At 39.4% G+C, this 13705-nt stretch overlaps 1 protein-coding gene across 2 annotated transcripts in view; it reads left to right on the forward strand.

Moving 5' to 3' along the window:
• The window catches only part of nkd1 (NKD inhibitor of WNT signaling pathway 1), a 34827-nt gene extending 27201 nt beyond the window's left edge, over positions 1 to 7626 (forward strand). For both annotated transcript variants that reach the window (XM_015027907.1, XM_015027908.1), the window contains 4 exons: positions 753 to 900; positions 1763 to 1844; positions 3866 to 3993; positions 6175 to 7626. In XM_015027907.1, the coding sequence (XP_014883393.1) occupies positions 753 to 900; positions 1763 to 1844; positions 3866 to 3993; positions 6175 to 6707 (891 nt within the window). In that variant the 3' untranslated portion in view covers positions 6708 to 7626. The remainder of the gene's footprint in view (positions 1 to 752; positions 901 to 1762; positions 1845 to 3865; positions 3994 to 6174) is intronic.
• Positions 7627 to 13705: the final 6079 nt, after the last annotated feature.

Consider the following 13705-nt stretch of genomic DNA (forward strand, 5'->3'; position numbering starts at 1 on the left):
AATTAACACAAACATATATATTTCCATACAAAAGTATTGAGACTTCTTTTTTTTTTTTTCAAAGTGTTTGTCACGTGTTAGACTGAGACTGATCAGCACAAGTGTGAGGTGGAAGCAAATTATACGTGGTTTTCTGAGTTTCCTAAACGAAGATCTGAATTGTGCGGTGTGCAAGTGCACTCAGATCTGCCCATGAAAGCCATCCAGTGCAAACAAATGCTTGAAACAACTTTGTGCAGTTTAAACATTTCAGGGAGCTGTTCAATGCATTATGTGCAAATGGAAAGCTTATGTTACAACTGCAAGCCTAGTGAAACATGACCACCCACAACAATGTGTAGACCAGGAAAGGAGAAGTCGAGAGACAAGTGGTAACTCTGTCCACAGCTCTGTCGACAGAAAAACCAACAGTTCCGCTTTCTAAAAAATATGGGTTATACAGATAATGTCAGAAAGATAGTTATAAACATTTCTGTTTCTAGTTTAACCCCAGTTGTTCCAGGTTCACTTGCATAATTCACAACAATAGAGGGCATACATACATATAAGAGTAAAAATATATGCCAAGTTTTTCAGGTTTTTATTTGTAAAATAATTTTGAGAATTAGGTGTTGTTTTCTTCCTCTTTACAATTATGCTGTACTTTGTGGTTGTATATTATAAAAAATTTCCAATAACGTCCATCGAGGTTTGTGAAAAGTTTCACATTTTTCCAGGGCCCTCTCAGATTTAGCCCCTGTTCTTCCCTACAGGACATCACCAGCCTGCTCCACACCATCTACGAGGTGGTGGACGCCTCGGTCAACCACTCTCCTGGCAAAAGCAAGACTCTGCGGGTCAAGCTCTCCGTCGCTCCAGACTCAAGCCAGCGGTGGAGGAGCTGTGCTCAGGGTGCCACAGGTAAGTGCCACGTTAACTCAGTGTGGGGCAGCTGCTGAGAAAAGAGGCGACTCTGAAGTTCCATCAGTGGATCTGTGCTGACAGCTCACTCAGAGACTTGTTTGTTGTCATGCAGAAAGGCGGTCGCTTCAGGCCTGTCAGAGCTTTGTTTCCTTGCAGTTTCTGCATCGCTCCATCCCTCCCACTCAATGGGGTTCATTTTTAATGATGGGGGGTGACTGCGTAGAGAGAGAGAGAAAGAGAGAGAGAGCGCCCCCTCCCCTCCCTTGCCGCCTTCAAATACCCTAAAAGAAACCTTAAGAGATGTGCCAAGTCCTTTTGATAACCACAGCCATTTTTCTTTTTTCCAGTACTCCCCTTTTTACCCCTTTTCTCCCCCTCTCTTTGTCCTCCTTTCTCAGAGCTGTGGGGAAAATATAGCAGCGTTCGACGTAACTTTCCTCACTGACGACTTGGCAAACAAGTAGTCAGAGGAAAATATCTCAAAAAGTATATATTCCTGAGTGTTTGCGTCCTATTGTTTTGTCTATAAATATCTGTCAGGAGATTCAGATGGAGGAAGCTTTGAAAAGATTGCCTTCATGCTAATTTCAAATCGCATCAGATCCCACATCCTAATAATACTATTGCTGAAACCAGCCTGGTTTTTATGGTATTCTGCTCCTTATAAGAGGCTGGGAGTTGAAAATAGAATAAATGAAGCACTGTTGTTTTTCCTTATCTATAGATCTTCAAAGTGAAACCCTAAAACAAAGGTTGCTTTCTTCCGAGTCTTGTGTGCCTGGTGTTGTGTGGGGGTGTGTGTGGCTTCTCTGCATTGCTCCCTTTGGTAATAGCCCCCTGTGTCTTTGTGCATTCTCAGACGTGTCCCACTCCAGGGAGAAAAATGACAAGTGCATCGATGATCTCAAGAGTGCAGACAAGAAGTCTCGAGCGCTCCTTAGGTAAGCCCAGCTCCCTGTAAACTCACGTTCTGGAGCTTCTGGTATCTCTACAATATAGAAACCTTACATCTGCATCCTTGTAAATCCAAGTTTCATCAAAAGGTTAATGTATTTCAACAATTTAGTTGAAATACATTAGATGGTTTGCATCTAATGAAACACAACATTTAGTTTATCAGATATTTAAACATTGCATTAGGTCAATTAAAAATATTTTATAAAAAGTGCAGAACTATTGACCTACTGAGTAGTAATACAGTATATATTAAATTGACTCAATACTTGGTCAGTGATCCTTTTGCAGTGATTACTCCACCAGTGCATTTAGGTAACTGACCAGTAGCATTCCTGGGGTGTTTATGTACACTTTTTCCTTCCACTCAACTTTTTGTTAATGTGCTTGGATACAATGCACATTTATACATTAAGCATTTATTTGTTTTAATGTTGATGGCTTAATCTTTCAAAACAACATGAAACAAATTAAGAGAAGATACTTGACTAATTGTATAAGACCTGTCAAAAAGGATTAACAATAAAAATACCACCACTGAAATATTTATACACTTCTGTCAGTGCGATGAAGTGGCAAGTCATCCTGGAAGATGAACTTAGCATTTCATTAAAGCTTGTCAGAAGAGGGATCAGTTTGGATTTCTTTATCCTTCATGGAAAATAAATCTGCAGTCCATAAAATTCTGTAAATCCTGTCAAGTCCGACTAAGCATAACAAAAGGAGCAGGTACAAAAAGAAAGTCTGTTACTCTTGGTTTTTACTGAAGATCATTTATGACATTGAACTGAGGAAGAAGTTGTAAGTTTTTAAGGAGACGATGACAGAGGTTGCCTTCCACGGCAGCAGCTTGTTATTAAAGTCCACAAGCTGAATTTGACTCCTCTCTGGAACTTTACCAGCCACTTTAACCTGGGTCCAAAGTCTGGTTTATTGGCCAGAGATGACTTGCCGCACTGGGCAGTGATACAAAACATTAAAACAGATTCAATAAAACCTCTATCTCAGATTATCTATGGAAACTTCATCCTGGACTTCAAGCCCCTTGGATTCTGTTGCTCTCCACTTTTGTTTCAGAGTTTGGGAGCTTTGTGTCCAAATCAAATGCTGTATTTACCGTAAATAGAAAATGTGATTTTAAAACACTGAACACTTTTCTTTTTAGCAAACTAAAGACACTTCTGATGTTGCATGTGTTTTATGAGTGATTTAACTAGTGATGTTACAGCTGTAGCTGATGTCACCAATATGCTAAGTTCCCCCAAACTAGGGGTTCACTGATTTTATAAAGCCTAAACTTTTTTAGACCTTTGCCGAGGTAGCTAAGATTGGTGGACATGATCGGCTTCATATGTAAAAATCGGTCAATCATGGATTTCCCAAAATTAAGGAAATCGGCACAGATAAATCGGATGACCGATAAATTGATGCACCTGTACCCCAAACTCTTAAGTGAGAACTACTTAACAGTCTTCTCTAATGTGTAGTTATCCATCCTGCTGATTCACATTTGTTTTTGCCACACTTTTCCTTCTACCAAATTTCATGTTATTGTGCTTGAGAGAGAGATGTTTTGTCATTTATAATGCTCATGAAAAGTTCCAGTTACAGCGGTACGACTGTGGAGGCCATTGCATTGCCATCACATAAAAACACACAAAAATAGAACTTATTATGCTTATATCACTTTATCTGTAATTAATCTAAATAATTGATTTGAATTGTGAAAATACTTTTAAGTTATATTCTTATTTATTATGAAGTACCTGTACATCCTTTTCTTTCTGGAGATATAAATGTCCTGTTTTGTTTTTTAAGAGGTTCTAACCTTCAATCATTTGTTTGGCACAACAAAACCTCTGTTGTTTTTCATCTGTCCACATTCAGCGACTTGAGATGTAACAGTTCCAGCTCTGTAACAGTTGTCCCGTCTCTGCCTGATCACAAGCAACGCTTGTTTATCTTCCCCAAACTGCTTCCTAATGAGAGGTGCCACTCATTTCCACAGACGCCACCACAGCGACCACCACACCCAGTCTGGCTGCCAGCGCCACTGTGTGGACGAGAACCTGGAACGCAGGAACCACTACTTGGACCTTGCAGGCATTGAAAACTACACATCCCGCTTTGGAGCTGGTGAGTGGACCGGGGCAAAGACGGGTGGGGAGGACGGGAGGCAGACCATGGCTCTTTGAAGCCCGTCATTACTGCCGCACCTGCTTAGGGCCATTAGGTGGGACGACCAGCCTTCTGCGCACCTCGCCAGCACAAACATCTGGGTTCAGGCAAGCACAATACAGCGAGTGTTTGAGGGGAAAGTCCATCAACAGGACGGGGTGGTGTGAGGGGAAATTTTTAAAGTTGAAACAGTTTCAGCCTTGATCTGCCAGTCAGTGATGACATGCCATTATTGTGTTGTAGGAAAAGTGCTAACAGGAATCCTCTGTGTCTGGGATCTCAAAAGGGAAAGATCCTGAAATAAGATTGGAGAGTTTTTGCGTTGAGCTTTACACACCTAATTTGTATCTACCTATTTTGTGTTAATGTAGAGTCAGTGTGTTTCCAGAGGCAATGCCTGTTTGTTTGTCTGTGAGAAGAATTACACAAAAAGTCCAGGTTAACACTAAGGACACAGCTAAATTTCTAACATCTGCGACTTTGGCAGACTGTGATGATAAGGCATAGATATCTGGAAATTCAGACAACTCTTTTTTTAAACCAAAGATCTTAAGAAAAATATTTGAGAAGCAACTTAATTTAAAATTAATCAAACTAATACCTCTGGGGGTTTTTCTCTTTTAATTACTGCTGAGAGAGGAAGCTTTGTGATTATGAAACTGAACAAGTAATTATTAAACTGATGAAGCATCTAACATCTATCAATAGTTTTATGGTCTTTTAGGAATCTAAGGAGAGTTCTGATACTTTTATTATTCTAGGAAGTATTCTAGGAAATTGTGATAAAAAAAATTAAACCAAGGTTTGTAGCTACTGTTAAGGGCTAGCAAGGACATTTCATACTTCACAAAAAGTAAAGTGCAGAACTCCCACAAAGTGTTTTTACATCACAAGACCTTCATATTTGAACACCAGGCAAAAAAAAAGGTTCTGCTTAGAACAACAATCTGCAAAAAGTCTCAAATCAAAACAGAATGTCGTCATTTTGTCTGGGAGTGAATGCAATCAACTGTACACGGTCACTACATGCTTGTGGAGAAGGAATTGCCGCAAAGTCAATGTCTCAAAATAATCTGAAATGTATCTGCAAGTTTGTGTTGACGATATGTTTGTCAAGAGTTGTGGTTTGTGGCAGTGAGAGCGAACGCTGAGACCCAGATGATGATGATGATTTAATAAAGAGAGCTCAAGCACAGTCCAACACAGGCGGCACGGTAGAGAGTTAGCACACAGCTAATTACTGGTAGCAACTGAAAGACAGAGGACTGAATAAGAGAGCTAAACCAACACAGGGCTTTACAGTTCAACTGTGATGGCAGGCAGACAAACGACATTCGACGTACGACGAGGATCCGACAAGAGACAGAGACAACAGGTGGGACTAAATACACAGGGAGGGTAATCAAGGAATGAGACACACCTGGGAAACAATCAACGGGGAAGACGCAGAAACAGAGACTCAGGACAGAAACTGAACACAGAAAAACCTTAAAATAAATACACAGAAACACGGATCATGACAATGTTATTATGAAGAGTTAACTTAGTTTACTGTAAGTGTATAGAGATAAGTGAAGAACTCTCACTAGTTTTGATCTATAAACCTAAAAATCAACAGCATGAACAGTGATGCATTTACAGTTTTGGTTTTAAGGTCACTGAAAGCTTTGTAGTTATATTAAAAGTACAAATTCAGTCAGCAAATTATTTCAGTATTTGCTAATACAAAATTGATGTTAAGTCAAACAGAAAGCGGTGAACTTTTCACATGTTGATGTTACAAGTATTTTTTTTAGCTACAAATGATCAAAAAGCTAAAGGATCTGCTATGTTATGGCATTATATAAAATAATATTTTCTCAAAAGGAATTTAATTGTTTATTTGCATTTTATAATGTTTTGTTAATGTTGCATACAAAGGGTGAAGTGATTAAATGAAAAATCTGCATAATGTACTAATTTGTTACCCAATTAATCATCAGAATAATTGAATACTGAAATAATTGTTAGTTTACTTTCCCAGGTTTTGACTGCCAACATCAAACAGTTCAGTCAAGAAATAAATGTTTTGCTGAGAGTTGTTTAGAATAATATCATCGTCTCTCTCTCTCTCTCTCTCTCTCTCTCTCTCTGGGACAGGTCCTGCTGCAGAACCAGCAAAGGTAGAGGCTCAGGCTCGCTCATCCAACCAGGCCCGTTCTCGCTCACATGAACCAGAAAACGGACACACCCACGCGCACCACCGCAGGCTGCAGTCGGCTGTGGACACTCCTGCTGCAGAGAGCCTCCACTCAGCCCGGCCCAGAGGCCAGGACGCCGGGCGGCATGGCATTCGCTCTCCGAAGACTCACAGCCGCACACCGCCTGCACAGAACAGTGGGAGGGTGATGAGGAGTAGAGGCGCCCCGCCTCCCCCGGCTCTGCCCTCCCAGACGCCCCCTCATCAGTCAGCAGCCCCCTACCGCAAGTACAAACAGCGATCCAAGGAGAGCCAAGGCTACCGGGCCTTAGGCTCTCTTGGCTCTCCGGGACCTATAGTGGAGAAAGAGCAGGTCAGGGACCTCCCAAGTGTGTTGCTGTATGAGGGTGGACTGGCACAAGTGGTCCAGCGGCATGAACATCACCACCACCATGAACACCATCACCACTACCACCACTTTTACCAGTCCTGAAGCTCTGGCCTGCCTGGGATGACTCAGCGCCCCTGCATTGCCACAGAAAACAACCAGGCCAGCAGACTCTGACTGCAGTGCTGCACCTGGCAGCACAGGCACCGGACATGGGGAGGACATGAGGGCGACAGCCAGCGTGTGCCAAGGCTGGAATGTTAAGTAACCAGTGCTACAAAAATGTTGGTCTGACATACAGAAGCTTTGGTATGCAGTAGGACAGTGAGTAAGAGCCAATGTTGAGTAGTTGAACTGAAAATCACAAGAAAGGCTCAGGAGGCAATCCAGTTCAGACCCGCTGACCTGCAGACCATCAGGCCAGCATCCCAACACTCCCCAGACCACTAAGTCAAAAGGAAGAGGAGGGACACGACGAGGAAGCTGTGACTGTAATACAAAAATATATGAAGGAAAATGGGCGACGAGCAATTTGTGAAAAATTTGTGTCTAAAACAGAATGACGGTGTGCGCACATCGGAGCGTTACGACACTTGTGTGTGTTGGAAACCACTGAAAGTGTGCTCAGAATTTAAAGCAAGCTCCACAGCAGAGTTTTGAAGAAAATAAAATAACCCGTAATACACTGTAGGCATAAAGAGGAAGGAAAACTTTGAAACAATATAATTTATCCCAGATCCGCTTCTACCTCTGTTTTTTATCCGAATTGTTGTTCTGATGGAAACGTTAAACAAGCATTCATTTTCAAAATCACTTTTAAACTTTGTTGAATGAAGATAAATCATGTCACAAACTGCAGCTCTGAAAACTAGAAAGCCTCCTCTGATTTATGAACTAACATTTGCTGTACATAAGGTATTTATACTGTCATCGATTTTATAAGCTTTATTCATGTATTCATTGTGGAAACTACATTTTTATTATGACCACTAGGAACTTCAGTAAAACATGTAATTGAACCCTGTCTCAGATTTCCATTAATTTCCTCTCTGCTCTAACCTTTACTCCTAACTGTAACAGAGTGACGTCTATTACTCTAACCCAAAAGCCTGGATGTGGAACCAGTCTTCCAGACCCGTTGCACAGATTTGTTTAAATAGGACTGCGTTTACTGTAAACTTGTTCTGTTAGCAGGTGATGTTTTAATCAGTCCAGATAAAGTTTGACTTATGTGTCATTCTCTTTTGTCTTCACATATTTTTTTCATTCAGCATGCAGAATGTTGGCACGCTGGATTTTGGCATCCCCCCCTGACGCCATGTCCCATGATCTCCTAGCTGCTCCCTCTGTTTCCACCCCATCAGCCTGTCCCACGCCTGTCAGCAGGTCTTTCGCTGCGCCGCCATGTGTCCTCACTGCTCAGCTGACAGAACTCTGTTTGTGATGCGGCTGGGCGATGGCGCTCTCAGCTGTCTCATTCCTCTGGTGCCGATTAACCCCGGAGCCCAGCTTGCAGTCTCCACTGAGCACATAACTCATATCTCACGACTACTGCCCTGCTGGCAGTAGGAACATTCATCCCGTCCCCAGAAGCCCTAAAAAATAGATGTTGAGGGTACCCTCGCTTTTAAATAATATGTTGCTGTAACTTATTTGTGCATTGATTTTTGCTCTTTTAGGCACATCTGTGTGTCATTTTAGCAAAAAAAAAAAATCACACTTTTATTTGTTCACATTTTGTAATGCTGCAGACACAAACTTAGGATGTCATGATGAATCAACACACTGTGCAATTGGAAGGTGGAGGGACTCTAATCCTTTATAGTCAACTTTTCTAAGTTGACTTAGAAAAGTCGACTTTTCTAAGCGATCACTGGAGTACCACAGGAGAACCAACACATTTTTTTTTACCTTTATATTACCAGGATAAAAAAAAAAAACTCCTACTGATTTTTAATTTTTAAAACAGTTGCTTCTGATGCAACTTCCTTACCAGTAAGGGAACTTTGATATCAGATAATGATGGCTGCATATTTTTCATGGTAAAAAGCTCACATATGACATAAAATATAACCACCTGGCTAATAATGTGTTCTTGCCCCCTTTGAGGGGAAAGCACTCCTGACCCATGAAGGTGACCTGTTGGTGTCTTGCACCAGGATTTTAGGTGGGGATCCTGTCAGTTCTGTAAAATGTCAGGTCAACATCTTAAAGGTTTTTTTTTTTTTTTTCAGTTCACCGCTTAAGGCATTTACGTATTTACAAAGTTATGGTTTAAGATATTTTAAGGTGAGTATCATAATACTTTTATGTGTTACACTGATATTGGTCCAAACAAAGTCAGAAGAGAACAGAATAACTTCAAGTCCAGAAGATATTCCAGAACATAATGTGGATTATATTTGGTATATAGTTGTCTTGTGTCACTTTTATGTTTTTTTAGTCCACTTATTATTTGTTTTGTTTTTTTTTGTTTTTTGGAAACTTGCTTTTTCAAATGTCAAGTTATGAAAAGCTTGCATACTTCAGCAGTTATAATAAGAGGGCCTTATTAGGATACATTTTTGCTGTATCCCATGTAAATTGTTATGTTTGTGTTGCTGGAACACAATGCGTTATATTAAATAATGGATTAAATTTGAACTTCCCCACTATCAAATATGAAAGCATAAAAACTAAAATGATAAACAAACAAAGAATACTGGGATATTGACTTTAATGTGGGGAAATGAGAGACTGCCATAATGTGTCCTGTTTGTTTTGTTTCCAGCTGATATGCAGAGAGCTTTGAAGTGTGGATTGGCACAGCAGGGTGCTAGCTTCTGCAAAGGAAGGATGCTAAATGTTAAGGGATCAGGGGGATATGAGATAGTCTCTTACCAATATAGACTGAGAAAGGTTGAAGAAAGAAAAAAAAAAAAAGCAAATCCAGTGATAAGGTACATCTGTTCCAGCGAATTTATGAGCCTTTAACGCTTATTTCCCTCCATGCTGGATAAGTGGCTCCCTTTCTGCAGAGAATCTTAGAACTTCAAAGCAGATTTGCTTTGGATAATGCAAATGATCAGAATACGCTGGTTCCAGCCTCCTCAAGAACATGAAAAGGAAGAGTGGGAAAGAGAAAATTAAAACTAATTGCTGTGGCTGCCTTTTATGTGTGGAAAGAAGGGCAGAAATAAAATACTTCAATTATTGTCAAGTTCATACGATTAGGAAATAAGCTGACAAAGTGCTAAGTTTCAGTGTTTCTGACCCAGTGGCCGTTTACATTAAATGTTCCTTTGAGCTGCCACTTGGTTCTTGCTTATATCTGACGAAATTATAATTAACAGGATTAAATTCAGCCTATAATCCTCATGCTGATACTGGTGAGACAGGCTACTTCTAAATCTGTTTTGGACTATGGGTTGTATTCACTGATTCAATCATATGATGAATTTGTTGAAACTCTTTACTTTGTGACTGAATAACTGCTCAGAGATCAAAAGAAAACCTAATTTGTATTTAAAGGTGTCCTGTGCTTCCTTATACAAGTTAGGATAGGTGTATGGGCTATACAAAATATATTCACAATATTTTTTGCACAAAATCATTCTTAAAGAATGAGATTTTAGTCTGCTCAGTCCTGCCTATTTTGAGCTTTTTTCAGAATTAACTGTTTTGGGCCACTTGCCACTTTAAATACAAAAGAATTGCTCCTTGCCACGCCTTCCCAACTCAATATTTACTCTCGCATGTGAATATGACTGCAAACAGATGTGCAATTATACAGCGGTACATCTTTGAAAAGCAGAAGGAGAGCCTTCTGGACAACCAACAAGAATGAAGCAAGTGCTTTCTGAATGGTTAGTCAACAACAAAATTCTTGTCTTTTCCAGCAGCCATTGAACAGTGCAGTGGAAAATCCAGCTGACCAAACGTCCTGGGGCTCAACTTGGGTTGCTAAGTGACGGACGGAGCTCAACTTGGGTGTTTTATTTTTTAAGCACTTGGCCTGTTTTTAGAAGCAGTATAAACCCAAATGTCAGTACAGAAAATAGCAAAATGTGAATTTTGCATAATACATCCCCTTTATAATCCAAAATGACAAATGAGGAAACGGATCAGTACTTTTTGCTGTTGCTTTTTTCTTTTGTTATTCTTCAGGTAAGTTGCTTTGTATTTTAAACTCCAAATAGACAAGGTTTATTCCATTGATACATCATAGTAGACTTTACTTTCTGTTCATGCTGGCACTGAAAGTTGCTAATCAAATTTGGTGCTAGGCAGCTGTTTTCCTTCGCACTTTAAGTGAATAATGGCTAACATTTTAATAGTATTTTAAAATAAGCATTGCAGTATAGTGAAGTGCTGGATGTTATGTGAATGTTGAGATGTGTTTATGAGGGCTTCATGTACAGAAAAAAGGCATTCATCTAAGATTTCCCTGCATTTACATTTTTAATACCCATCAAAATAGCTTTTCAACTGAAAAAAGTTTTGGTTATTTAACCAGTAAGATTGGTAAAATTTTGCGTTTACACTTGCAAGTGTTCTGAGGTATGTCCTACCAAGCAAACTAATGTTTCATCCCTCCCCACTCCGTTAACTGAACGTCCTGTGTAAAAATTAATCAGGTGTCAAACCTTCATATAAATCAAAATTCAAACTATATGAATAACTCTTTGAATTTGAATGTGAAATAAAATTTCCTGTATAGTAATTTCAAAGAAATCTGCTTTTGCTTTGCTATTTCACACATACTTAATTCTTCAAGCTCTGAGGTAATCCCTTTAAACTGAAAAAATGTGGCCTTTAATAGGATATTCATGGAAAAAGAAATCTATACTCCGGGGATATAATGTGCTACTAAACTTTTCTTATTTCACATTATAAAGCAAAAGCTGCTGTCCAACTTCTTCAAAATCAGAGCTTGTCGTGTGGACTTTAAGAAACTGACTCCAGACCTTTAGAGATAGCAAATGAATAAAACAAGGCTTCAAAAAGTTGCATTGGTTTTTAGCAGATCATTGGAGCTCTTTCTTTTTTGCAACATCAAAGGCAGCCACGGCTCTTTGATGTGGCAGCATGCTGTTTAAGGTACAGACTGAATGGAGAGATGTCAAGCTGCAAGGTGCCTCTGTAGTTTATGCTGAGTGCTGCAGAGAGCTGCAGATGAAAGGAGCAAACAGAGTTTGATAATGAATGTCCAACAAGTAGGACCCATCTCAGACAGTGCACGCTCAGCGGGGCGCCCCAGCTAACCTTGAGCGCAGCACCCCAAACCTTGGGCAGACGCTGGAGACCAGACTCCTTCAACTTGGCATGCTTCAGCAGAAAGAGAGGGCCTCAGATGTGAGCTTTAATCTTCCTGTCAATTAAATGCTGATTGACACACGCACAGTTGCACACACGCACGGTTACGCGGGCTGACCTTAAACAGCCTGCTCTTAAAGAGACGCCATCCATTTCAACAGCTAAGTACCGCTCTCTATTTGGCTCCGACAAGCTTTTTCTAATTATACAGCAATCCTTTCCATGTTTGAGTCACTTTGTGGCTTCATCCTGTGCATTTTCTACGGTACTCCTGGATCCTCTTACAGTTAATGTCGTCATTAATCTAATGAGCTAATCCTCTTTTATTTGTTAACCCATTAGCTTTGGGGAATCTGGGATGACTGCCCTCTTTCGCTCTATATCCTGCAGCTTTTTTACTTGAAACCATTGGTAAAATGAGACATGGCTTATAAGGGAAAACATATTTTCTCCATATAAGTTTACAGAGAATAGAACTTATTTTTTATGTTCAATGGATATCTGGAAAAATAAAGTGCTACAATGAAAGTATTTCTTCATGGCAGTGTTATTGCAACTCAAAATCTTTCAAAAGAAAAAAAGTGTGGGTCCTAACATGGCATAGAGAAGGAGTCATTTATAAATCTTGTTACACAAAACAACCTAGCCTCATTTTTAAGATGTCCGCATGTCATAGTTTTACCAAAACTGGAGTAAAACTTATCTAATATCCCTTATTCCCTGTAAAGTGGAGACACTCCAGCTCTCTCAAAGAGGGAGAAAAAAAATCTGCAAAGTTACTGCCTGAGATAATGTTTGGGATCCAGATGTTCATTGAGTAAATCCAGCATCACTTCTCACATGCCACACTTTATTACTGGCAGCCAAACGTTGAAATGAAAGGATTCATGGTTTTTCCTTGTGTTATACCATTTCATAATGCATAATTTATGAATATCTATGATGGGATTTCTTTCAGTGGGTTAACTTTACAGATTGTTACTGACATCTGGTGATAGTTTCATGTTAATTGCACCTTTAGAATTATATTTACTTAGAAAAGCACTGATGCATTAATTGATGCAATACTTATCTTACTCACTAACTACAATATTATTATATCTATAGTTTCATATACATTATCTTACCTTTGTCTGACTTTGTCTATGACTTTTGGCTGCATCTATGCATTGACATCTGCACACAGATTAGAGCAGGGGCTCTGTGACTGACGGAGTATGGTAAGTCGGGATGTAAGGAAGCTGCTGCAATCTGTATCCTAAAAAGTACATAAAAGACATAAGACATTTGATAAGATCATTGGTTCTTTATCAAAATACTTTTAAATCTTTAACTTTGATTCTGATCTGCTGCAAGATGATTATTTAATCTGCTGCAACAACTGTTTATATTTCAGTCTATAGAAAATGTCTCTTTTTTTCAACCATCCTGTATTTATTTTTTAAAATTTCTTCTATATTCATGTTTTTGCAAAATGAACAAATTTTTGTTGTATGTCATCAGTTTGTCATTAGCGCGACGTCCAGCTTAACACCATTTAGCACCAACTGGAAATAAACCAGTTGACATTTAGAATGTAAATAAGACATTTTGCCACAGAGAAAATATATTACATATTATTATGTTAATTATTCATACACAAAAAAATCTGGTTTCGAATGAGTCATCGATCAATCTGTATTAAAACTAGAAGATTTTTTAAAATCAATTTGCTGTAAAATATTTGGACCCTGCATACAGTCAGTGGTGGAGAAAGTACTCAAAAAATGTACTTAAGTAAAAGTACAAATACACAGGCAAAAACGTAC

Source organism: Poecilia latipinna, unplaced genomic scaffold (assembly GCF_001443285.1).
Source record: "Poecilia latipinna isolate Pla-1442-1.1 unplaced genomic scaffold, P_latipinna-1.0 Scaffold109, whole genome shotgun sequence".
Taxonomy (NCBI): Eukaryota; Metazoa; Chordata; class Actinopteri; order Cyprinodontiformes; family Poeciliidae; genus Poecilia; species Poecilia latipinna.